Here is a 24,139-nt window from a genome sequence, read left to right as displayed (position 1 = left end):
AACTCAATTTTTTTTAACTTTGTTTTAATTATTATAAATGCAAATAACTACATGTCTGCCATCTTGGACATGCAGGTATAGAGCAGTGTTTTCCAAGCTTAGCTAATCACTAGACTCACCTCTTAGTGACTCTTTTTAAAAACACAAAACCTCTCTCCTGGAGATTATCATTCAGTAGATCTGCAGTGGAACCTGGGAATCTGTTTTTTGTTGTTGTTGTTGTTTTTGTTTTTGTTTTTTGTCAGCACCAGGCTCTCCTGAGTGAGCCACGAGCCGGCCCTGGGAATCTGTTTTTAATAATGTATGCCTCAGAAAGTTCTTTATCACATTGGTTAGGGAAACACTGTATTAGGAGATTTCTGATCTCCCTTCTTGTTCTCTCTTTAGTCTAGATAACTTAGAATTTAATGTAGTAGAAGTGAACTCTGGACAAAGTTGGCAAACTGGCTGGGCTCTAGCTCTGGCTCTTCCATCTCCTGGCCTGTGAGCTTGGGCAAGTTGCCTCATCTCTTTGAGCTTCATTTTCCTCATCCGAAATATGGGGTGAGCATCAGCCCTGCCACTCTCCAAGGTTTCTGTAAACCTCCATTCAGATGTGATGACCACTGTATAGGAAAACGTAAGCTGCTATAAATGATGATTAAAATGTTAAGATGTCTTGCCAGAATCCCTTTTTCTTTTTCTCTATTCACCGTACTGTCTCATTCTTGCTCCTATTCTTATAAAACTGGTTGGGTACAATACTTATCAGTTTATTGAATCATTGTTGCCCAATTATTTCACCACTTTGTCGTCTAGTTGTAGGACAGGAATATCAACTCTAACACTTTCTTGTTATTCTGATGCTTAGCATAATGATCTGTATATGTTGCTTAATAAATATTGGCTAAGGGCCGGCCCGTCACCAAGTCAAGGGTTAAGATCCCCTTACCGGTCATCTTTTTAGATGGATGGATGGATGGATGGATGGATGGATGGATGGATAGATAGATATTGGCTAATATCATCTATTACTTTACATTTAGACTTCCAAAATTAAACTTGCTAGTTACAGATTATTTTATGTAACAGAGAAATATATCCCTTGAGTACTTATATATGTAAAACCCAATTTTAATTTTTTCGCTATTAATACCCTGTAGTTATCATTGTCCCATGATTACAAATCTTTTGAGCAACCAGCTCCAAATATATTTTTAAAAGATGAACACCAAGAGACTCATCATTTTACATCAGTGTTTTTGGGTTGTATCAGATCAACGTAATGCTGAGTAACCTGCTTTACTTATTTTCTACATGTTAACATACTAATAAATGATCTTGTTTGATTGCTCAAACCACATTTGCACTACAGACCCAGACTTAGTATGAATTCTGTTGTTTGGGGTAGATTGGTGCCTGATAATGACCTTAAAGACCCTCTAGGCCACTGTGTGTTTCCGACTTAATTTTGACATGGTCATCTTATTTTTAATTAGCTTTTCAGGTTCATCCTTAAGGATTCATAGCTTTCTTCTGAAGAACTGAAAGTCCATTCATGTGAATTATTTTATTTTATCATACATCCTTCCTGTGTGGTAAGTGGTGTTTTCCTTATTTAGAAGAGTGGGAAACTGACACCCAGTAATTGTTACATCCAAAGTCTTAATGGTGATAGAAATTGAATTTGAACCCAAAGAGGTAGAAATTTGTATTTCTTTGAGATCAAAGAATAGCTTTCTTTTGCTCACTATTGCTTTGAAGCTTAGAATATTATGTAGAATATTGTCCCCTCCTGTTGTCTTCCTGTCTATTTTTTAGTTTCTCTAGGTGGTTTATTCAAAATATTATTGCTTTCAGTTTCCTCTTGATTGTATTTTTGACATAAATTTATTCTTGCTTTCACACTGAACTTGCAGGAATCGAAAACCCAATAATCACAAATCCTTACCCTTTATTTTCCTCATAGCAGTAAGCTTAGAAGGAATGAAGGCATTTATTTATTGCTAATGAGTTTTATCACTATGCCAGACTGATCTTTCCATCCCAATGGTGGATGAGGAAGAGGCCAGAGAGAGCTGAATAGCTCTCTTGCTCCTACCAAGTCCAGTTATAAAGCATCTATTAATTTCTATTTTGAACTCTGTGACCTCATGCACACATTCAGATATAAGGTTTTATAAAACATACATTTCACGGCTAAATATAAAACTGAAAATTGTGTGGGCCACTGTTCCTAATTGGTTTGGATAATGAAAAGTTGGTTAACTTTTGATGTTTATTCATATTGAAATTATACTATTATTTGGTTATATATTTATTGGCGCCTACCTTTAGGATCTCAGATTTTTTCTGTAATTTCTTCTAGAGAAGTTTACAGGTTTTTTGGATCTTTGGGTTGATTATAACAATAAGTTAATGGCTGTGGCTTTTGATTCCTTTGTAGATTTTATAGGGAGGAAGGTTCACCTAGGTGACAATTACAGTAGGAAAAGGAAATTTTCCTGTGATTTGCGATCTATTTTGTCACTCTAAAAGTCTTTTTTTTGTTTTAATTTTCATTATAGAAGCCCATTTGCTGTTTAAAAATAAAAAATACAGAAGAGTTAAATTCATCTTCCCATCCCACTCTCAGCTTGTTAAAAGTTAAGCTGTTCCTTCTAAGCTCTTTCTGAATGTGCGTATAAACAAACATAGATATCAGTCTGCGCATATGCCAGTGTATATTATTTCTTTTAATAAAAGTGAGTCATACCATGATATTATATTTTATTATAGTTTATTTTGTGATTTGCTTTTCCCACTCAGTATTTTACCTAGTGCCAAGTATTCTACTGATGATTAGATTGTCTCTAGTTTTTCATCATTACATTATTGCTTTAGGAGACATCCCTCTGCCTAGACTCTTATATCCTTTTGTATGTATGAGTATTTATGAAGAACAGATTTCTAAAAATAGAATTACCTGGTCAAAAAGCCATACTCATTCTAAGTTTTCATAAGTTGCCTTCCAAAAAGATGGTGTAAGTTTACCATTCTACCAAGTGTTTATGAGCACTGTTTCTATCACACACGCATTTGCCAATACCAAATATCATCAATTTCTTAATTTTTACTAGCTTAATTTTAGAAAAGCAGTTTAACTTTTTAATCAATGTAATACATACACTTGAGAGTACAATGTTAAACAATGCTAAAAGTACTTCAAAAAAAGGGTCCCCTTGCAGCAGTCTTTAACTCTTCCCAATTCAGCTCCAGTGCAACAGCTACTTTTCATCCTTTTAGCCTTTTCTTCTAGTATCTGTCTCCATAGTTCTAAATATTAAGCTTATGTTATTCATTTAGATTATCAATTTTAGACATTATCTATTGACTTTCTAAGTAGTAAATGAGGAGTTATCATATATACCCAAATATGAGGCAAGATTTTCCTACCTGCAATCATCTCATCACTTTATATTCAAGGCCTTAAGTAGTCATCGGATGTCATTTTCAGTTTTATATTGAAGTGTAGTGTTGAAGAAGGCACAATACATGAAACAGTCTTTGCTAATATTTATGCTTACAGAGGTTAGCTAACAGAACGAGTATTAGGAAAAAAACAGAAAAGAGGTTAAAATTTAACAGAAATTTTAAGATTATCAATGTGATTCATGTTATTAGTGTTCATTGTAGCTGTATTCAGGCTGCTGCTTCCTCATCTGTAAAATGGGAGTTGCATTACTACACATTAAGTAGTTATAGTAGTTGTAACAATTAAATTTGTTACTACACATTAATCCTTTAAAAAGTGTAGAATGTACCTGACACGTACTAAGCATGCTATAAGACCTTTAACAGGTCATTAACAAAAATAGTTCAATAAGAGGTGGTTGTAGAATTTACAGATAAATTCCTATGGGACAAACTGTGTTTGAGAAGAAAATTAGGTGAAAGTGAAGCTGACTTACTCTGGAAAACTGTGTTAGATGATACAAGGATCTAATGATGACAGGTAAAGTGTTTCAGAATAGCAGAGCATTAACTCAGTTGGTTAGAGTGTGGTGCCGATGACACCAAGATCCAGGGTTTGATCCCTGTCCTGGCCAGCTGCCCCCCTCACAAAAAAAAAGAAAAGAAAAAATGGAAAAAGCAATATATCTAAAATAGTATATTTGAATATAGAAATTAAATGTGTATGCATAGACTTCCAGGTCTGGAGAATAATGGCAACTTTCCCACCCACTGTTCTATAAACCTATAAAACCAGCAAGGAGCACTTAACAAATCACATACACACATAGCTTTGGCATTACCAGGAAACAGGTCATCACAGTCTTCAGATTACCTATAACTAGGGAAATAAACCAAATTCCAAGAGCTCCTTATGTCCATTCCTGTGGATGTGAAGAAGTGGGAGAGGGGAGGCTTAACAAATTCACTGAAAGAGGTATAGGGGGCATGGAAGACTTAGATGAAGTATAAAAAATCACCCCCAGAAGGAGGAAATCCAACGATTAAGTGCCAGTGTTCTGAACACAGATTTGGAGGTTGATAATTCACAGGCTTTAGCTACAGAGAAGAGCCTGAAGATAAACCGTACCAGAATTGATAACCTTTAATTATAAGCATTGCTTTATAGGGAAATGGTGAAGACATTGAGACTTGGAGACATAGTGGTGAATTTGAAAAAGAAGGAAGAAGAAATAATTCTTCAGGGAAAAAAAAAAAAGTGCACTTAAAGAAGAAGGTAGGTGCTCTTTAGGAACTCTGCCCATGTGGTGAATAGAAATAGAAAAGTGAACCATATCTATACAGAACTACTATAAGAAAAAACAGAAAATTTCAACTGATTAAATTCTACCCCTCATCAAAAAAAAAAAAAAAGAAAAAAACCACAAACGGAAAATGGACACAACACTCAAAGTGAAATTAAACATCTTCAAACCAATGTTTGGAGATATGAAAAATAATATTAAGAAATATTTTGAGTCAGAAATACAAAACTCAGAAAGGAACAAAAAAAAGATAACTCAAAGTAGATTAAACTCAGAAAAGAAATAGAAGAAATAAACAAAATCATGTCAGTAATGAAGGCTAAGTTACTAGGTACTCACAGTACCTAGATTTAAATGCAAATTTAATAAAAGGTGTTGAAGGAAAGGGGAAAAACAAAAGAATGAAAATGAGTTTTTTTTTTTTTAATAGACAGAAAGTTGAGGTGGAAGATGGAAAAGTCTAAAAAAGTCTAATGTATGTCTTTGGTGTCTCTCAAGAAGAAAAAATAATACAATATTTAAAACTATAAGAAAACTTTCTGTAAGAGGAGACCTGAATCTGTACATCAAAAGTTCATGCAAGGAGATATACTTCAGGATATAACCTACTAAAGCTATATGACTATAAAATTCAGAAAAATTCTCAGGGTTTTTGGGCAAGAAAGACAATGTGACTTACAGAGGCAAGAAAATTGGACTAGTATCACATTTCTCAAAAGCAACATACAAGCAAGACAGAGGAGCAGCATAAGGAGAGAAACTGCTAATCAAGGATTTTATATCCAGCCAACTCTCTTTGAGGTATCAAGACTATAGAACAGTTTTGAACATGTGAGAATTCAGGGAATACTGTACTCACTTATTCCTGAAGAAACTTTTAAAGAATGAGTTTTATCAAAAAAAAGATGTATAGGAAATTTTTTGCAATAAGACTGACAGTATTTCATATATTTTTTTTTTGCTAAGATTAAAACCAAGAGTAGAGTCAGTGACAGAATAGTACATCAGCATTATGTATTCTGACAAAGTAGAAAGAATGCAAATAAAAAATAATGGAAAGGAAAGGGAAAGAAAAGGGAACACTAGAGTAAGATTAATGGCTGTAGATTATGTATTAAAAGGGAGTCAGAGGATACCATCTAAAACTGAAAGACCAAATGGAAAAGGTTAGGTAAGAAAAAATATACCATGTACTGTAAAAGATAATGCATATGTGAGCACTAGGAGAAAAAGTTAGAAACTTAAAATACTGAAAGAAGGGCTGGCCAGTTAGCTCATTTAGTTAGAACATGGTTCTGATAACACCAAGGTCCAGGGTTTGATCTCTGTACTGGCCAGCTGTCAAAAAAAGAAATAAAATACTGAGAGAAATTTTTAAAGCGGCAAAGAAGACCATCATGGAGTGAAAAAATAATATGCACACAGTAATTATAAAATGCTGTGACAGAATTTGGATCAAACATGTCAGTCATATGAATGGCAATTCTCTCACCAATTAAAAAGATTTTCAAATTGGCCCAAAAGTCAAAACCCAACTTTTAATACATATGGAAGACCTCAAAAAGGTTGAAAATAAAGGGATGGACAAAGATGTACCATGCAAAAAGGAAAAAAAAAAAACAAGAAATTAGGATTGTCAATGCTAATACCAAAGTAGAAGTCAAGGGCTGGCTGGTTAGCTAAGTTGATTAACAACACAGCCTTATAACACCAACATCACAGGTTCGGCTCCCCATACCAGCCAGCTACCAAAAAAAAAAAAACCAAATGAAACAGAGGAGGATGGTTTATAATGCTAAAAACCACAATTCACAACAAAGATACAACATTTATAAATATTTGTGCACCAAATAACACAGCAGCAATCCATATAAAGCAAAGCCTATAGAAAATGCAAGGAGAAATGAAAAGAAACACTAGAAACAGACTTTTAATACTCAGCACAAGATAGGTATAATGGATGACTAAGTATAAAAAAGAGCTAAACAACATAATAAGCCAGATCTTAGGTAGGTCCCTAATAATAGAGAATATAATTTCTTTTTAAATACACAGAATATTCACAAAATTGTTCATATGTTAGGAAACCATTAATAGGTACCATAAAAGGAAACAAAAGTAAAAGGGCATTGCACTTTCATCCTGAAATTTAAAAACCTCGTATTACATATTCACAGAAAACCTTGAACAAGCATGTTTATATCAGCTTTATTCATTGTTGTCAAATCTGGATGGAGAAAGGATAAACTGATATATTGATAAAGTAGACTATTCTTCAGCAATAAAAAGCAATGAACCGTTTATACATGCAGTAACATGCATAAATTCCAAAAATATGCTAAGTGAAAGAAATTAGACAACAATGTTAATACAGTTTTATTCCATTTATATACAATCTTAAATATATGCAAAATTAACCAAGTCTTGGGAGGGGAGGAGAGGGGAGGGATTGACTGGAAAAGTATGCATGAGGGAGCTTTCTAGAGTGACAGAAAAGTCTTCTATCTTGATATTCTTTCAAAAGCATGTCTCAGTTTTAAAAAGCTTAACTGGTAAAAGGGAAATGCCAACAAATTGCAGAGTTTATGGAAAATAATGAAAATGCTATACATCAGAACCTGTGAGATACAGTTAAAGCAGTGAGTAGAGGAAAATACATAGCCCTAAATACCTATATCAATGAAAATAAATAAATTCCCAACTTAGAAATCAAAAGAACAACAAAGTAAGCTAAAAGAAAGCACAAAAAAAAGTAAATAAAGGTAAAAGTAGAAATTAATAAGCTAAAGAACAAAAAATAGTTAAAGAACAGAAAAACTATACATCTAATTTGTTAGTTAATCCTGGACCTCTGGGGGACAAGTCACAAAATAGATAAACCACTAGCTAATTTAACCGAGTGGGAGAAAGCACAAAAATACAAAATAAGAAATGGTAATGAGGAAATAACAGATATGGAGGTTCCAAGTCACTGTGGAGAAAAAGAATAAAAAACATTGGACTCGGAGAAAATTGAGAAAATCATACAAAACTATGCAAATCAATTTGAAGACCTAGATGAAATGGATGATTTTGTTTATCAAGGAACTGTCCCACACAATACTAGGCCCAGGTGGTTTCAGAGGGGAATTTTGCTTGAGACACCAGATATTCCCAATACTACATGAATATAGAAAATGAAATAGAACTTTCTGATTATTTTTATGAAGCAAGAATACTGATTTCTAAACCTAATAAAGATAGCTCAAAAACTGAAAATTAATTAAATGTTGCTTATGAATATGAATGCAAAAAAATTATTGGGCAATCTCACACTATATTAAGAAAATACATCTTGACGAAGTGAGATTTATACTAGGAATACAAGGATGATTCAGTATTTGGAAATCTATATGATTTATCATAATAATAGATCTAAAAAGAAAAGTTGTATTCTCTTTATAAATGCTGAAAATATTTTCATAAATACACATATACATATATACTCACACGTTAGTCCTAAAGTTATCATCTTACTAAGAAACACTATGATCAGGGACAAAGTAAGGATGCCCGTTTTCTCCACTGGTTGACATTATACTGGAAATAAATGCCAATACAGATAGAAAAAGGAAAACATAGGCTTAACAATGGGAAAAGAAGAAATAAGTTTCTTGATGACATGATTGTTTATCTGGAAAGCCCTAGAAAGTCAATGAGAAAACTGTGTCAAAATAATTCAACAAAATAGGATATAAAATAATCTTCATGTACTGAAAAGAAATGGTAAAGATAATAGAACAAAAGAGAGAAATCATATTTACAATAGCAAGAACAACAAAATATTTAAATTCTCAAGGCTTTGCTTTTAATAAGAATTATTTTAAAAACCTACGTGAAGCACACTAAAACATTCCTAAAAGACACAAAGGTAGACTTGAACAAATGCAAAGACGTCCGTTTTTCATGGTTAAGACATCCCAACTTAATCAAGATGTCACTTCTTCCTATGTTAGTTAATAAATTTCATGAGTTCTCAATAAAAATACTGATAATTTTTTGCTGTGGAGCTTAACTACTTAATGTTGAAGTTAACTTGTAAAAGTAAACATGCAAGAATATCAAAACGTTAAAAGGGAAGATCTTTGAGGGAGGGGGTCTAGCCCTCCACAAATCAGAGTACACTAGAAAGCCTATAAAATTCAAAAAGCAAGACATTGGCACATGAATAGACAAACTAATGAAACAGTGTAAAATCCAGAAATGGATACAACTACATATGGAAGCCTCATACTTAAAGTGGTATTTCAAATCACTGAGACAAAGATGGACATTTTAATAAAGGGTGTTGCACAAGTGGATAGCCAGTTGGAAAAAAGATAATATTAGATCTGTTTTTCACACCATACATGAGAATAAACTGTAAACATCAGAAGATCTAGATATAAAAACTGTACAAACACCCAAAGAAAATAGGGGTGTTCAGATCCTCATACGGGCCAGCCACCAAAATAAATAAAATGGCATCACCAATTTAAAGAAAAAATATGAGTGAGTTTATCTGTGGTTTTAGGGGAAAATTTTCTGACTCATAAAGTAAAATGAAAGAAAATACTGATAAATTTTGCTACATAAAAAATTTTTTAATTGAATGACAAAAAAAACTTTATGAGCAAAATCAGAATTTGCCATACAGATAAAAGGTAAATTTAGGGTAAATTCCTAAATACCAAGAACTTTGGGGGGAAAATAATCTAAGACTGAAAACCCTAAAGAAAAAAAGAGAAAAGATAAGAACAGACTAATCTTATACAACAGAACAAAAAAGGCTCTGTAAAACTATACTGAGCACCCAGATCTTGGTGTTTAATACCAACTCCCCACTGAAAAGGACCTAGAGTTCCTTGGAGAAATTGTTGATTTCCGGGCTTGAGCCACATAGGTATGAAATAAGCCTAGAATATCTTGATATACCAGAAAGTAAGGAAGTACTTAAAACCTGATGGGAGCATGTCAAAAGGAGACAGAAACCACAAGTTCAGGGAAATCCTAGTGGCCAAATCTGCAATAATTTGTGCCTCAAAATGATTAAAGATAGTGATGAATGATAAATCATTGGGAGAAGATAGGAGTTAGTGAATTCATACTGATAATGAATAGATAGGTAGATAAGATAGATAAATGGGGTGATGGTAGGATTTCCTGCTGACTAGTAAAAAGGTGCTGGAGTTGGGAAATCATTTTGCAGCCATTAGAGTAATGTTTGGTTTGCCAGGAATTATTAAGGGGTAGGAGCGGGATTTCAATTAGAAACAATATTTGCATGTTTTAAGGGTGCCCCCAAGATTGCTTATTAGTTGCTAGGAGAAATGCGGTAAGTGTACAGTGGAAAAGCTGGACTGTGCCAACAGTGATCAAAACTAGCATCACCAATGAGGGCAGGAAGGCATCTTGTGCCTCTTGATACAGTATTATAAGGACACAGCATCACTTATGCCTTGACAGAGTGATCAAAATTAACATCACCAATGAGGGCAGGTAGACATCCTGTGCCTCTGGATACAATATTCTGAGGATACATCATCACTTATGTGGTATTAAGGAGTTACATAACCTGAATCTACTGAGGAAACATCAGATGAACCCCAAATGAGAAACATTCTATTAAAAAGGAGGAGGGATCTGCATTCTTCAAAGATAATCTTCCATATTAAAGGAAATTAAAAAGATAAGCACCACATGCAATCCTAAACTGAAAGGAGGAAATGCTAGAAAGACATTGAGTCATTTGGGATATGAATGGTAAGTCAAGGAAAAATATCAGTGTTAAGTTTCCTGAAACTGATAACTATGCTGTGGTTATGGAGAATGTTTTTATCCTTAGAAAATACACATTGAAGTATTTGGGGGTATGCAGCTTACTCTCAAATGGCTCAGAAAAACTGTAGAGAGAAGAACAAACAAGGTGGAGCAAAATGTTAGTAATTGGTGAATCTGAGTACATAGGAGTTTGTTGTACTGTTCTTCTAACTTCCCTGAAAATTTGAAGTTATTTCTAAATAGAAAAATTTAAAAGAAGGGCTATACTGACATACCATTTTTGTTCATTTTTTTGACAAAAATTCAAACACTTGACAATATACTTGTGAGGCTCTGGGGAAACAAGCACTCTCAATATTGCTGGTGCAAATGCAAATGGTAATATTTCTTTGGAGGGGAATTTTCTTTGGGGAGAATTTCTTCTCCCCCTACTTTCACTTCTAAGAATATATCCTGAAGATATACCTCATACAGCGTAAAAATACATGTGCATAAGTTCATTTTGCAGCATATTTGTAATTGCAAAATATTAAAAACTAAACGTCCAAACAAAGAGAGATGTGGTTGAATAAACATTCAAACAATGGAGAGTACTATGCAGCTAAAAAAAAGTGAGGAAGATGTTTATGTACTGAAATGGAGTGATTTCCGGGATATATTTCTAAATTAATAAAAGCAAAGGACATATAAGTGTGACCTTTTGTGTAAGAAAGAAGGGGAAATAAACATACGTATACTTGTTTACCTTTTCAAACTACACACACAAGAAGGATGAACCAGAAAGCAATAAAGTTGGTTACTCACCTACAAGAGTGGGTGGTGAGGCAGGGAAGGGAATGATATTTCTCCAAGTCACACCTTTATAGTTATTTTTTTTTGTAAGCATATCATCTTCCAGATAGTCCCAAAAAAGTGAAGTTAATTCAGTTAGGATGATAGGGGAGACTAATAACCAAAAGCAAACCAAACCCAACTTATTTCAAATCAGTAACATAACTACATTGAAGGAGGGGGAAGTAAATAAGTAATCCACATAATTCTTGAACTCAATACTCTGTCCCTCAGTTTGGGGAAAAGGATTGCAAAGAAATCCTGAACTCTTAATAGTTTGTTTTTTGTAGGGATATGGATGTAGTTTTTCTGTAACTATTCAAATGTATGAAAGGACTGAGCAAATGAGAAAATATGTTGGTTTTCTTGAGAGCCAGTGTTCTCACTGTGGAAGAAGAGACACAAATACGGAGTGTGGGAAGGTTATTTAAAAAAAAAAAAAAAAAAAAAAAAAGCCCTGTGAGGCTGGATTGGAATTGGAAGTGTAAGTGCGAACTCATGATTTTCTAAGATACGTATGTGTATCTGTATGTCACATACATATGTGTATATATTCTTACTCTGTCCACCAAAAGGGCCCAGAAGCAAAGAGATACCCCAATAGCAATAAGCGCACAGACAACAAGATCTTTATTTTTAATATCATTCCCCACTAAAAGAAACCAAGGGTATTTGGAGAAATGTTTGATTCCAGGGCTGGGATAGAGAAATGATTATAAGATAAGCCTGGAATATCTTGGTGTGCTCAAAGTAAGGAATTGGTCCAAAAAAATGGTAGGGGATTGTCGGAATGACACAAGCATCAGCTTGAATGGGCTCCCACTTGCCCAGTCTGGGACAGTTTGAACCCCCAAATAATGTCAATAATGAATTATAAATCATTAAAAAGCAGAAATCCATGAGTTTATCCCCATAATAGATAAGAAAAAAGAAGCTTCTTCCTTACGGAAGAATGCTGACTGATGATATGGAGGGAATGCGGGAGTTGAAAAATCATCATAGTTGGAGATTGTTTGGGCAGGAATCATCGGATGCTAAATCCAGAGTGAAATTTTGATGAGCAGAATGTTTGCATTTTCTTTAAGTGTCTCCCCATAGATTGCTTATTAAAAGAAGGAAAGATAGAAAAAGTACAGTGGAAAAAACAGACCGTACCTAGATTGGGTAATCAAAATTAACATCACCAATAAGGAGCAGATGAACATCATGTCTCAGAATTTGACTTTCAGAAAGACACAGCATCAGTTATGTAGTAGTTCACCTGGGGACATACAACCTCAATCTAATCATGAGAAAACCTCAAATATACCCCAAATGAGTATTTTTAAAAGGAGGAAATCTGTGCAGAAGAATTCCAAATAATTTATATAGTTACTCCACTTTCAAGAAGGGAAGCATAACTTCCCACTCCTAAAGTGTGGGCTGCATGTAGTCACTTCTTCCAAAAAGAACAGTATGAGAAGGGGTTAAGAGTAACTGCGGTGGAAAAGCCTGACAGTACCTCAACCAGATCAGAGGCAACATCGACAGTGATAAGTCATGTCAATAGTATGTACCCTTGATATGATGTGATACCAATGGCACTTCAGCTCTGTGAGGTACCTCCCAAAAACGTAACACCAGCCTAATCATGGGGAGACTGTAAGACAAATCCCAGTAGAGGAATATTCAACAAAATACCTGAGAAGTACTCCTGAAAAGTGTCAGGGTTGTCACAAACCAGGAAAACCTAAGAAATTGTCACAGTGAAGAGGAGCCTTATGAAAACTTATGTATGAGTTGTGATAACTAAATGTAAGGTGGGATCTTAGAATAGAAAAATAAGATTAAGTAAAAATAAAGAAAATCTGAATAAAGTATAGATGTAGATAATGATAATGTATCAATATTGGTTCATAGTAACAAATGCAACACTAATGTGAGGTGTTAATAAGAGAGGAAATGGATACATGGGAACTCTACTGTATTTTCAGTTTTTCTGTAAATCTGTAACTGTTCTAAAAATTTTTTAAGGAAGACATTGCATTCTTAAAAAAATGGCAAATGTTAAAAAAGAGTCTCTTTCCAGATTAAAGACTAAGGGACATACAAATGAAATACGTGATCCTAGACTGGAGAAAAAGATCTCAAAAAGGACATTATTAATGCAGTTGACAAAACTGGAATGTGGATGGAAGATTAGATGAAAGTATTGGGTTAATGTTAAATTTCTTGAAGACAATAGCTGACCTGTGGTTGTGTAAGAGAAGGTCTTTACTATTAGGAAAGGCACATTGAAGTATGAGGCAATAGTTCTCAACTGGAGTGGTTTTATATCCTGGGGGACATTAGACAATGCCTGGAGGCATCTTTGGTTGTCACAGCTGGGGGTATGGAGTGTGTTACTGCCAGAAATGATGCTGAACATCTTATAACACACAGGTTAGCCCCCCGCACACAACAAGGCATTATCTGACCCAAAATGTCAATATTGCCATGGTTTACAAACCCTGAGCTATCCTTCTAGCCTTGATTTAGAGATAAAGGAGCACGAAGCATGTAAACTATTCACGAATGGTTGAGGGAAAAATAATAGGTATTAGCAAAATGCTAATAATTGGTTAATCAAGGTAAAGGCTATCCAGATACTACTTGTATTATTGGAACTTCTGCAAGTTATATATAATTTGTAAATAAAAAGTTAAGTATTTTATGGTAAACACCTACTATTACCATCCTTAAATGAAAGTAGAAAGGATATGATCTTCTAATAAAGGATAGTAATTTAAATCTAATAAATTAAGTTTTATGAAAAATACAAAAATGTATATAGCTCAATTAATATAAGTAGACTTTTGCCCTTTTTTTCTCTATCCCCCGAAACTTTTTATTCAAGTTGATCAAAAAACTTACTTCTGTTTTTTAACCTCATTGGGAAATGCGGAATTGCTTTGTTTTCACACTTCATTGCCTTACATCACATGTTTGGGTTATATTGTTAGTGTTATAGATAGCATTTACTGCTGCTCAGCCAGTCACTGTCCTGTGTTTCCCTTCTACTACAACTTTTTTTCCTGGAGTTAATAATAGTCTCATTTTTCCATTTGGTTGGTGTTGGAAGGGTCTATTGCCTTTTTCCTCACATGTTGCAACAAACTGTCAAACACAAAGATTCATTTTTTTCCTAAATCCCTTCCAGAGCATCATCCATCCTCCTCTAATGTGGTCCAGCTGCTTTCTAGTCCTCCTATATATACAGCTGTAATCCTTGGGACATCCCTTTATCATTGCCTGAGAAATTCCCTTCACCTCTGTCCTGTGTTGGGCCATTTAGTTACTAAGTCAACCATCTTCCTCTTTCTTGGTTACTTTCATGTTATAATGAAGCATATCTTCTAGTAATTTCCTGAGAAAAAACAAACGTGGGAGCTAAGTTTTTTGAGATTTGGCATGTCTGAAAATATCTTTATTCTACCATTAAGATTGATTATTTGACTGGATATAGATTTTTTTAAAAACAACTTTATTGAAGTAAAATTGACATAAAATTAAACTACACATATTTAAAGTGTACAATTTGGTAAGTTTTGATATAAGTATAGACTCATGAGATTATCACCAATCTAAATAATGAGCATATTCATCATCTCCAGAAGTTTCTTCACACTCCTTTATAATAACCACCCTCTCACCCTAGACCCCACCCCATCCGCAGGTAATTACTGATCTGCTTTTTTTCACTATACACTAGTTTGCATTTTCTAGAACTTCATGTAAAAAGAATCATACACTGTGACTCTTTTTCCATGTGGCTTTCACCCAGCATGATTATTTTGGGGTTTATTTATGTTGCATTTATCAATAGTTCGTTACTTTTTATTGCTAAGTATCTAAATGAAATTACTGTATGGCTATACCGCAGTTTGTTTATTCATTCACTCGTTGGTGGACAGTTAGGTTGTTTCCTTGTTTCCAGTTTGGGGCTGTTAATGACCATTCATGTATATATGTCTTTGTATGGACATAAGCTTTCATTTTTCTCAGATGAATAACAAAGTGGAATAGGTGGTAGGTGGTGTATGTTTAACTTTTTAAGAAACTGCCTGTTTTCCAAAGTGCTTGTACTCCGTTTGCCGCACTCTTTTAGAGTTTTTTAAGTTTTAACCATTCAGTAGGTATGTAACAATATCTCAGGGTTTTAATGGGCCCAGCCCGTGGCGCACTCGGGAGAGTGCTGCCCTGGGAGCATGGCAATATCTCAGGGTTTTAATTTGCGTTTTCTCAATGACCAATATTGTTGAGCATCTTTTCATGTCCTTATTTGCCATCTGTATATCTTCTTTCAATTGTCTGTTTAGATCTTTTGCCTATTTTATTTTTTAATTGGGTTGTCAGTCATTGAGTTTTGATACGTCTTTATGTATTCTAGAAACAAATCCTTTATCAGATATATAATTTGCAGATACTTTCTGCCAATCTGTACTTGTCTTATTCTCTTAATAGTGTTGTTCAAGAGCAGAAATTTTTAATTTCGATGAAATCCAGTGTATCACATTTTTTCTTTTACTGGGTCATACTTTTGATGTCATATCTGAAATTTTTTTGCTTAACTCAGGATTGTGAATATTTTCTCCCTTTTTTCCTGAAAGTTTTATAGTTTTAGCTCTTACATTTAGGTTTATGATCAGTTTTGAGTTAATTTTTGTATACTATGTGAGGTATGGATCAAAATTGTTTGAGGTTTTTTTTGGCATATGAATATTTAATTGCACCAGTTGTTGTACACTGAATTGCCTTTAACCTTTGTCATAAATTAATTGATCATAAGAATGGGTCTATTTCTGGACTGTAATCTGTTTCATTGCTCTATTTGAGTATATTCATGCCAAAATTCCACTGGCCTAATTACTGAAGCTTCATAATATATTTTGGATTCAGGAAGACTAAGTCTTTCAACTTGGTTCTTTTGAAATTTGTTCTGGCTATTCTAGGTTCTTTGCAGTTCCATGTGAATTTTAGAATTAGCTGGTTAATTTCTACCAAAAAAATCTGTGATTTTTTTTTTTTTTTAATTGGATTGTGTTAAATCTGTAGATCAGTTTGGGAAGAATTGGCATTTTAATGATACTAATTCTTCTGATTCATGAACATAGTACATCTATCCCTTTATTTAGGTCTTTATTTAATTCTTTTAGCAACATTTTGTCGTTTTTGAGGTATCAGTCGTATACATCTTTTGCCAGATTTATCCCAAATTATTTTATAATTTTTGATAGTATCATAAATGGTGTTTCTACATTTTAATTTTTGGTTGTTTGATGCTAGTGTGTAGAAACACAACTGAGTTTTGTGTATTGATGGTATGTCCTTCAACCTTGCCAAACTTGCTTTTCATAGATTCCATCAGATTGTCTACATAGACGATCATGTTGTCTGAGAAAAGCATGTATTTAGCTCTTTCGTCCTAGTTTCAATTCCTTTATTTCTTTCTTGTATTATTGCTCTGGTTAGAATCTCCAGTACATTGTTGAATAAAAATAGCCAAAGCAGACACAATTTGTTCCCAGTCTTGGGAAAGTGTCCAGCCTTTTATCATTAATTATGATGCCAGCTATAGGATTTTCCTAAATGCTCTTCATCAAGTGTTCCTAGTTTGCTGAGGGTTTTTTTTGTTTTTAATCAGGAATTAATGTTGGATCTTGTCAAATGCTTTTTTTTTTTTTTTTTTTTTTTGCATCTCTTAAGATGATGGTCTGGATTTTTTTAGTCTGTTAATGTGAATTTATTGTTTTTCAAATGTTGAGTTAGTTTTGCATATCTGGAATAAACCCACTTGCTCATGCTATATTATTCTTTTATATATTATTAGGTTCAATTTGCTGAAATTTTGTTAAGAATGTTTGTGTCCTAAATTAATGAGAGATAATGTCTTACAGTTTTCTTGTAATGGCTTTGTCAGATTTGGAAATCAAAGTAATACTGACCTCATAGAATGAGTTGGAAACCATTTCTTCATCTTCAGTTTTCTGGAAGAGTTGGTGTAGAATCAGTAGTATTTCTTCAGTAAAACTCCCCAGTAAAGCCATTTGGGCCTGGAAGTTTTTTTCTAAGAAAGTTTTTAACTACAAATTTAGTTTCTTAATGGATACTGGATTATCAGTTGTCTGTTTCTTTATGGCTGATATTTATTTAGTTTGTGTCATTCAAAGAATTTGTCCATTTTATCCAGATTGTCTAATTTATTGGCTTAAGATTGTTACTAATATTTTTATTGTCCTTTTAACATCTGTAGAATCTGTAGGGATGTCACTTCTCTCATTTATGATGTTGGAAAATTTGTCTCTTCTCATTTTTTCCCTGTCTTTGATTTGAGGCTTTCCAGTTTTATTTATCTTCTCAAAGAACCAACTTTTGCTTTCATTTTTCCTTTTTTTTTTTTAATTCCATTGATTTTCACTTAAAACTTCGAGTATAGATTTTCTGATGGCATTCTTTTTCCTTTAGAATTTTGAAGAGGCTTGCTGGTTAACTCAGTTGGTTAGAGTACAGCCCTATAACACCAAGGTCATGGGTTCGGATCCCTATACCAGCCAGCCACCAAAAAAATAGTAATAATAAATAGATGTTTGAAGTCAGATCCCCATACTGGCCAGCCCCCCAAAAAATAAATAAATAGAAGTTTGAAGACATTATTTTTATCAGTCTTGCTGTTGAGAAGCCCACTGATATTCCAGTTTTCTTGTATTTTTATGTGGCATAGTGCTGAAGCTTTTAGTGTCTTTATTGACAGAGTTCTGAAATTGTTATAATGATGCACCCTGGTATAGATTTTTTTTTTTTTTTTTTTTTTTTTTTTTTTTTTTTTTTTCAGTAATTAAGCTAGGTTTATGTGGTCTCTTTAAATATAGAAACTATGTTTTCATCCTGGCTATTATTTTTGTTTTGTTTTGTTTTTCTTTTCTTTTCTTTTTTTTTTTTTTTTTTTTTTTTTTTAAGATGACCGGTAAGGGGATCTTAACCCTTGACTTGGTGTTGTCAGCACCACGCTCACCCAGTGAGCAACGGGCCATCCCTATATGGGATCCGAACCCGTGGCCTTGGTGTTATCAGCACCGCACTCTCCCGAGTGAGCCACGGGCCGGCCCCTTGTATTTCTTTTAAATAATGTTTTTCCCATTTATTTTCTCTTTCTTGAGTGTCTCTATTAGTTGGATTTTGAATCTTCTGGATTAAACTCATTTTTTCTTTCATTGTCCACTTTTTTTTTTTCATGTATACATGTGCATGCTTGCTTTTTGAAAGATTTCCTTGACTTTATTGAATTTCTTGTTTTGCCTCTGTTTTTAAATTTCATGGTCTTTCTTGTTCTCTGATAGTATCTTATCCTTATATCTCTGAAAAATTAGTTATATTTTTTGAAGTTTTCTTTTGCTCCCTGTGGTGCTTGTTTCCTCTAGATTCTTTTTGTCTGAAGATTTTCTTGGTCGTTCACATTCTCAGAGGATTTTTTCAAATGATCAGTGATTCTTGCCCATCCAGTCCTATTTCATGGTTTAGATATTAAAGAACTGATTGGACTTTGTGCCCCTGAGTTGGACTTCCTGATTGCTGAATTTCACTGTGGTGGTCAGTTGCTTTTTAAATCTTCTTTCTGGTGTTCTGCAGTTTTACTGTGGTCTGTGGAGGTGTGGATATCTTTTTGATGTGCTTAATATACATTGTAGTTCAATCTGTGAATTCATTTGTGTTCTCATTTCTGTGGAGTTCTCAGCTGATATCTCATTCAATGTTACTTTTCTCTGTTCTTCCCATTCTCTCCTTTAAGAATTCTTACTAAGACATTTATTAGATCTTCACATTCTATCCTCTTATTTTAACCTCTTATTTTCCATTTTTCTATGTTTGGGTGTTTTCTTAAAATTTATCTTCCATTTCCCAAATTCTTTTTAGTCATGCCTAATCTGTTGACATTTGTTTAGTTTTTTAATACCTTTGCTTATTTTTCAATAATATTTTTATTCCTTCTTAAACAGTTTGTCTATGGCTATCTTATATTCTGTCTGGTAATTTCAGTGCCTGATGTATTTGGGGTTCTTAAGGTATTTCTGCTGACACTTGTTCATGGTGGATTGCTTATTGTGTGTTTGATATTTGATTGAGCACTCATATTTGATAAAAATCTGTGGGAATGCTGAAAGGCCTAAATTGTAGGTGACTATTTTCTGATATGATTTAGAATTGCTTCTGCTCATTGTCAGTGGGCACTAGTAGCCTGGAACCACTTTAATTTCTTGGCCTGGGGATTTCCTGACCATAGATGGGAGGGTAAATTAGAACCTCAGACTTATTCATGTGAGCAGACCTGTGATTACAAAATCTCAGAGAAGCCTTTCCACCCAGAGCATGACCAGAAAAGGCTTACTTGTAGGTCCCCTTTGCATATAGTCAGGTTTTTTCCCACTCACCCTTTCATTGAAGTTGCAGCCCCCTTTGGAGGTTTTGGTCTGATGCAGAAGCTTCCAGTTAAGTTCCCCCATACTAAATAAATGGCAAGTTTTACATAGGATTAATCAATTATGGTTTATATATATAATTCACTAGTATTCTATCCTAATGTAAGAAAAAATACTTAGAAGACGGCATTCTCTAAGTAGAGTCAATATAACTTTCCAACTAGTATGTCCTGGATTATAAGTATGTCAAGATATTCATCTCTACAATACTTGGGACAGTCAGTGGCCTCAGGCTGGGCGCATCCAGGTGCCTATTCCCCTTGTGTTGTACAGAGGACCGTTCTCTGTTTGTCCTAGGACCATGGAAAAAGTCAGAGAGCATTTCTGTAGAACATTAGTCCTCCACGATGCTTTGAAAAAGACTGCATACTATATACATGGGGTCTTCAAAAACTTCATTCATATTATCTTTTAATTCTATTTTTCCATGAACTTTTTGAGGTACCCTTGTATATTCCTCCTTAATCATCATAATGTTCATAAACATATTAATGGCCCCAAAAGACCTTGACATAAGGAAAATTTCCCAAACATATTTGACTATGGTACTTTTTTAAAAAACAGTGTTAACAGTCTATAATTATTGAAACAAAGATGTCCGTAATCACTGATGTACCGAAACTTCAAGGTTATATTCTTTGAAAGTAGAGTCAGAATAAGATATTCTGGGTTGACATTTAATGGTCAATAAACATGCATTAGCTGCTAACAAAGGTGGCGGGTGGCCGTGTAGTAGACAAGCCCTTTTGAAAACTGGGTATTAAAAGGTCACTTCTGCACGGGGTGGGCTGTAGGCATTTATTAGAATCTAGCCAGTGTTTATTAAGTGTGTAGACCAGGCACTGTGATAAATAGTTCATCATGTCTTTCCATTGCCCCCAGGAAAAAATCAGTTTCTTACCCTGGCCTACAAGGGCCCTTGTGATGTGGCCACTACATCCTCCTCTGACGACATCTCCCACACTTCACACACTGTGCACCCACCACACTGGCTTTTCAGTGCACGAAGTTTATTTCAGCCTAAAAACCTTTGTCGTGCACTTTCCTTTGCTTAGAATATTCCAGCACCAGATATCCAAGTGGCTGCCTTTTTTGTGCTCATGGTCTCACCTCATAGAAACCTCTCATAGCCACTGAATCTCAGCTGACCACCCTGCCTTAGATACTCTGATCACGTGGCCTCGCTTGGTTTTCTCCCACCAGCAGACTGCAACCTGTGTGAGAGTCATGGATCTTGTCTGCTCTACACACCACTCTGTCTTTAGCCTCAGTTACTGTGAGATACACAAGTACTTGATAAATAGTTGTTGAATGCTGAATGAATAAGAGAAGAAACTCATAACTTGCTGAAGTTCACAGCTAATAATGGCAAAGCCAAGTCTCAAATCCAGGTCTGTTAGAATTCTGTGTTCACAGCACCATGCTGTATCTAAACAAGGATTGTCCCATTTCCTACCACCTTATCAGTTCAAAATGTTAGAACTTTTCTTTTAGAATTGCCTTCAGAGTCTGATTTGTTATTTTTAAATCTCTTGGTGGTAGCAAATTTTGATTCTCTGAGATACATTTGATTTATAGGAATACCTAAAAGAACCAAATCTCCTAAATAAGCACGATGATCAAGCTAAGGAAAACTTTTGGGGGGAACAGGGGGAGTAATTCTAAAATGATAACATACGATAGGTTTTTCTTTTTCAAATTGGGTCTAAAAGAAGAGTACTAAAAAAAATTGGGGGTCATGCCAACATCATTAGAATGTGTAGAACCTCACAAGGGGACTTCTTAAAAGACAGTATTCTTTTGAGATATAGTATTTTCATTGTATGGACTAAGATACCAGGTTTTTTGCTTTCATAGTTATGCATGATATAAGTGAAAATCAGTTTCCTGTCTCAATGCAAATGTTTAATACTAGCATCCTTAAAACAGCAGTCTCAGTTTATTCCATAAAATTGAGAGAAGCATTTGGATGGTTTTATCTTGCCAACTTATAGACGACAGATTTCAGTTTTGTGTATTGGTCATGGAATACCAGAAAGAAGTTAGACTAGCCAGAAAAGAAATTGTGTGTAAAGTGTAAGATAATACCAAAAAAATATATAGTAACTGAAGCAAAATATTAAGAATAGGTGTCAGACCTTAAAGATTCTTTGGTTGATAGTTTTCTTCTCTTTAGTTATAACTCCCTGTATATTTACTGATGGTTTGACTTTTTTTTTTCCCATTTCAGATGCCGTTCAATTTTTTTTCTCTTCATTATTTCCAATTTTCTCTTGACTTTCTTCTCACCAAACTTGAGGTTTTGGCATTTATTTCAGGGAGGGTTGGAGTAGTAGTATTAATTTTTTGTTTGGTTTTTGTGGCTTGAATGAGGGAATATCTTTTGGAGGAAACATACAAGTAGCATTCACTAAAGATGAGATAGTGTCTTTGTGCTTTCCTTTGAAAAGGAAATAGTGTTTAGCTTGAGATGATTGGGTTGGGTGTTTTTAACCACTTTATATTTTAAAAAATGAGGTAGGGTGATATGTATATAGAAATGTTATCCTATAATTTTTGAAATAGTTAATATCTAAAAATTGTCTCTAAAATGTAAAATTCTTCATTAATCCCTCTAGAACTCTTATCAGTGATTATTTTTAAAGCATTAGTATTTTCTGGATACTCTAAATTGGAATAGAAATTTACAGTTTTAGAGATGAAAGGCAAATTAAGAAATCATCTGTTTGTGTATTTCACTGCAGTTTTTTAAAAAAGAAATCAACTGATCCATTCTCCCTTTTATAGAGAAGTGACAAGCTTAATTTAAGGCGAAGCTTGAATTACAGATGCCCTTCTGATTCACATTCGGTGCCCTTTTCATCATTATTATAATTAATATTTGGGGGGAGTTATGAATATTCATGGGATACAAAGCAAATTGTCACCACTCATGGCTAAGATGTGATGATGTGATAGCCAGATCCTTACTGGCAGCATGCCCATTACCATAAATTGTGATTATACCCCGTGTCCCCCACCCAGTTATCCCCCCAATTATCCCCGACCTCCCTCCCCATCCCCCTTTCCCCACTCCACTTTGTATCCCTAGGTATGTTCTCTCCCTCTGCAAGTCCAACACACCACTGTGGTCTTATAATTAATCTTATAAGCTAACATTATAGCTAATAGATTTGTGCCTCATAGAAGTGGAGAACTCCATTTTGATACAAATATTTAGCTTTTTGTTATCAAGTTATTATTTCTAGGGCCGGCCCGTGGCTCACTTGGGAGAGAGTGGTGCTGATAACACCAAGGCCACGGGTTCAGATCCCTAAATAGGGATGGCCGTTTAGCTCACTGGGTGAGCATGGTGCTGACAACACCAAGTCAAGGGTTAAGATCCCCTTACCGGTCATCTTTTTAAAAAAAAAAAAAATTATCATTTCTCAGGGCTAAGTTTTCACTGGTCAAATCTCACAAGAATTTGTACTAAGGTCTTTTGGGGGTGTACATGAGTGCTGTATCATGTATTACTGGTTTCTTCTACTTCAAAGACAGAACTTTCTTCACGATTCGAAAGGAAAAGGAGAGACTCATTCGGGATGTTTGACGGTTATGATAGCTGCAGTGAGGACACAAGTAGCAGCTCCAGCTCTGAGGAGAGTGAAGAAGAAGTTGCTCCTTTACCTTCTAATCTCCCAATTATCAAAAACAATGGACAAGTCTACACATACCCAGATGGTAAATCTGGCATGGGTGAGTATGTATAGCCTTCACCTGTTGTACAACAGTATGTTTGAAGGTGTGTTTTCATCTGATTTCTTCTATCATTTTCCTTCCTTAGAATTTTTAAAGGACAGTTTGAAGAGGCAGAGCTGGAAACTTACAGTTCCAGATAAGATCACTGAGTTTGTGTTTGATCTCTTTTTTTTGCCCACCTCCTTCTGGTGGAAAGCAAATAGAACAAAATAAAGAAAAGGCTATTGAAAAATTAATGTGGCTATAAACTCAGTAATTAGATAATCTTTAGGTAACTGAAAGTTACCTAAGCAGGATCATAGCTTTACAGAGTTGAAAGAGACATTCAGGGTAGGGCTCCATCTTCAAACAATTCCTTATGAGAAGTTTTCTATTTTAACACTTCCAGCAACAGTATTCTCTGTCTCAGAAAGTAATTTTACTTTTTAGTATCTGTAATTACTACAATTTGTTCATTTGGTTGTTTTTTTGTTTTTGGCGGCTGGCCCGTATGGGGATCCGAACCCTTGACTGTGGTTTTATCAGCACCATGATCTACCA

At 34.5% G+C, this 24,139-nt stretch overlaps 1 protein-coding gene across 3 annotated transcripts in view; it reads left to right on the top strand.

The window, feature by feature from the left end:
• The window catches only part of MBTD1 (mbt domain containing 1), a 63,308-nt gene that overhangs the window by 4,824 nt on the left and 34,345 nt on the right, over window positions 1–24,139 (top strand). For all 3 annotated transcript variants that reach the window (XM_063112104.1, XM_063112103.1, XM_063112102.1), the window contains exon 2: window positions 23,395–23,596. In XM_063112104.1, coding sequence (XP_062968174.1) covers window positions 23,443–23,596 — 154 coding nt within the window. In that variant the 5' untranslated portion in view covers window positions 23,395–23,442. The remainder of the gene's footprint in view (window positions 1–23,394; window positions 23,597–24,139) is intronic.

Source organism: Cynocephalus volans, chromosome 10 (assembly GCF_027409185.1).
Source record: "Cynocephalus volans isolate mCynVol1 chromosome 10, mCynVol1.pri, whole genome shotgun sequence".
NCBI lineage: Eukaryota > Metazoa > Chordata > Mammalia > Dermoptera > Cynocephalidae > Cynocephalus > Cynocephalus volans.
This window is presented reverse-complemented; position numbering and strand designations above follow the sequence as displayed.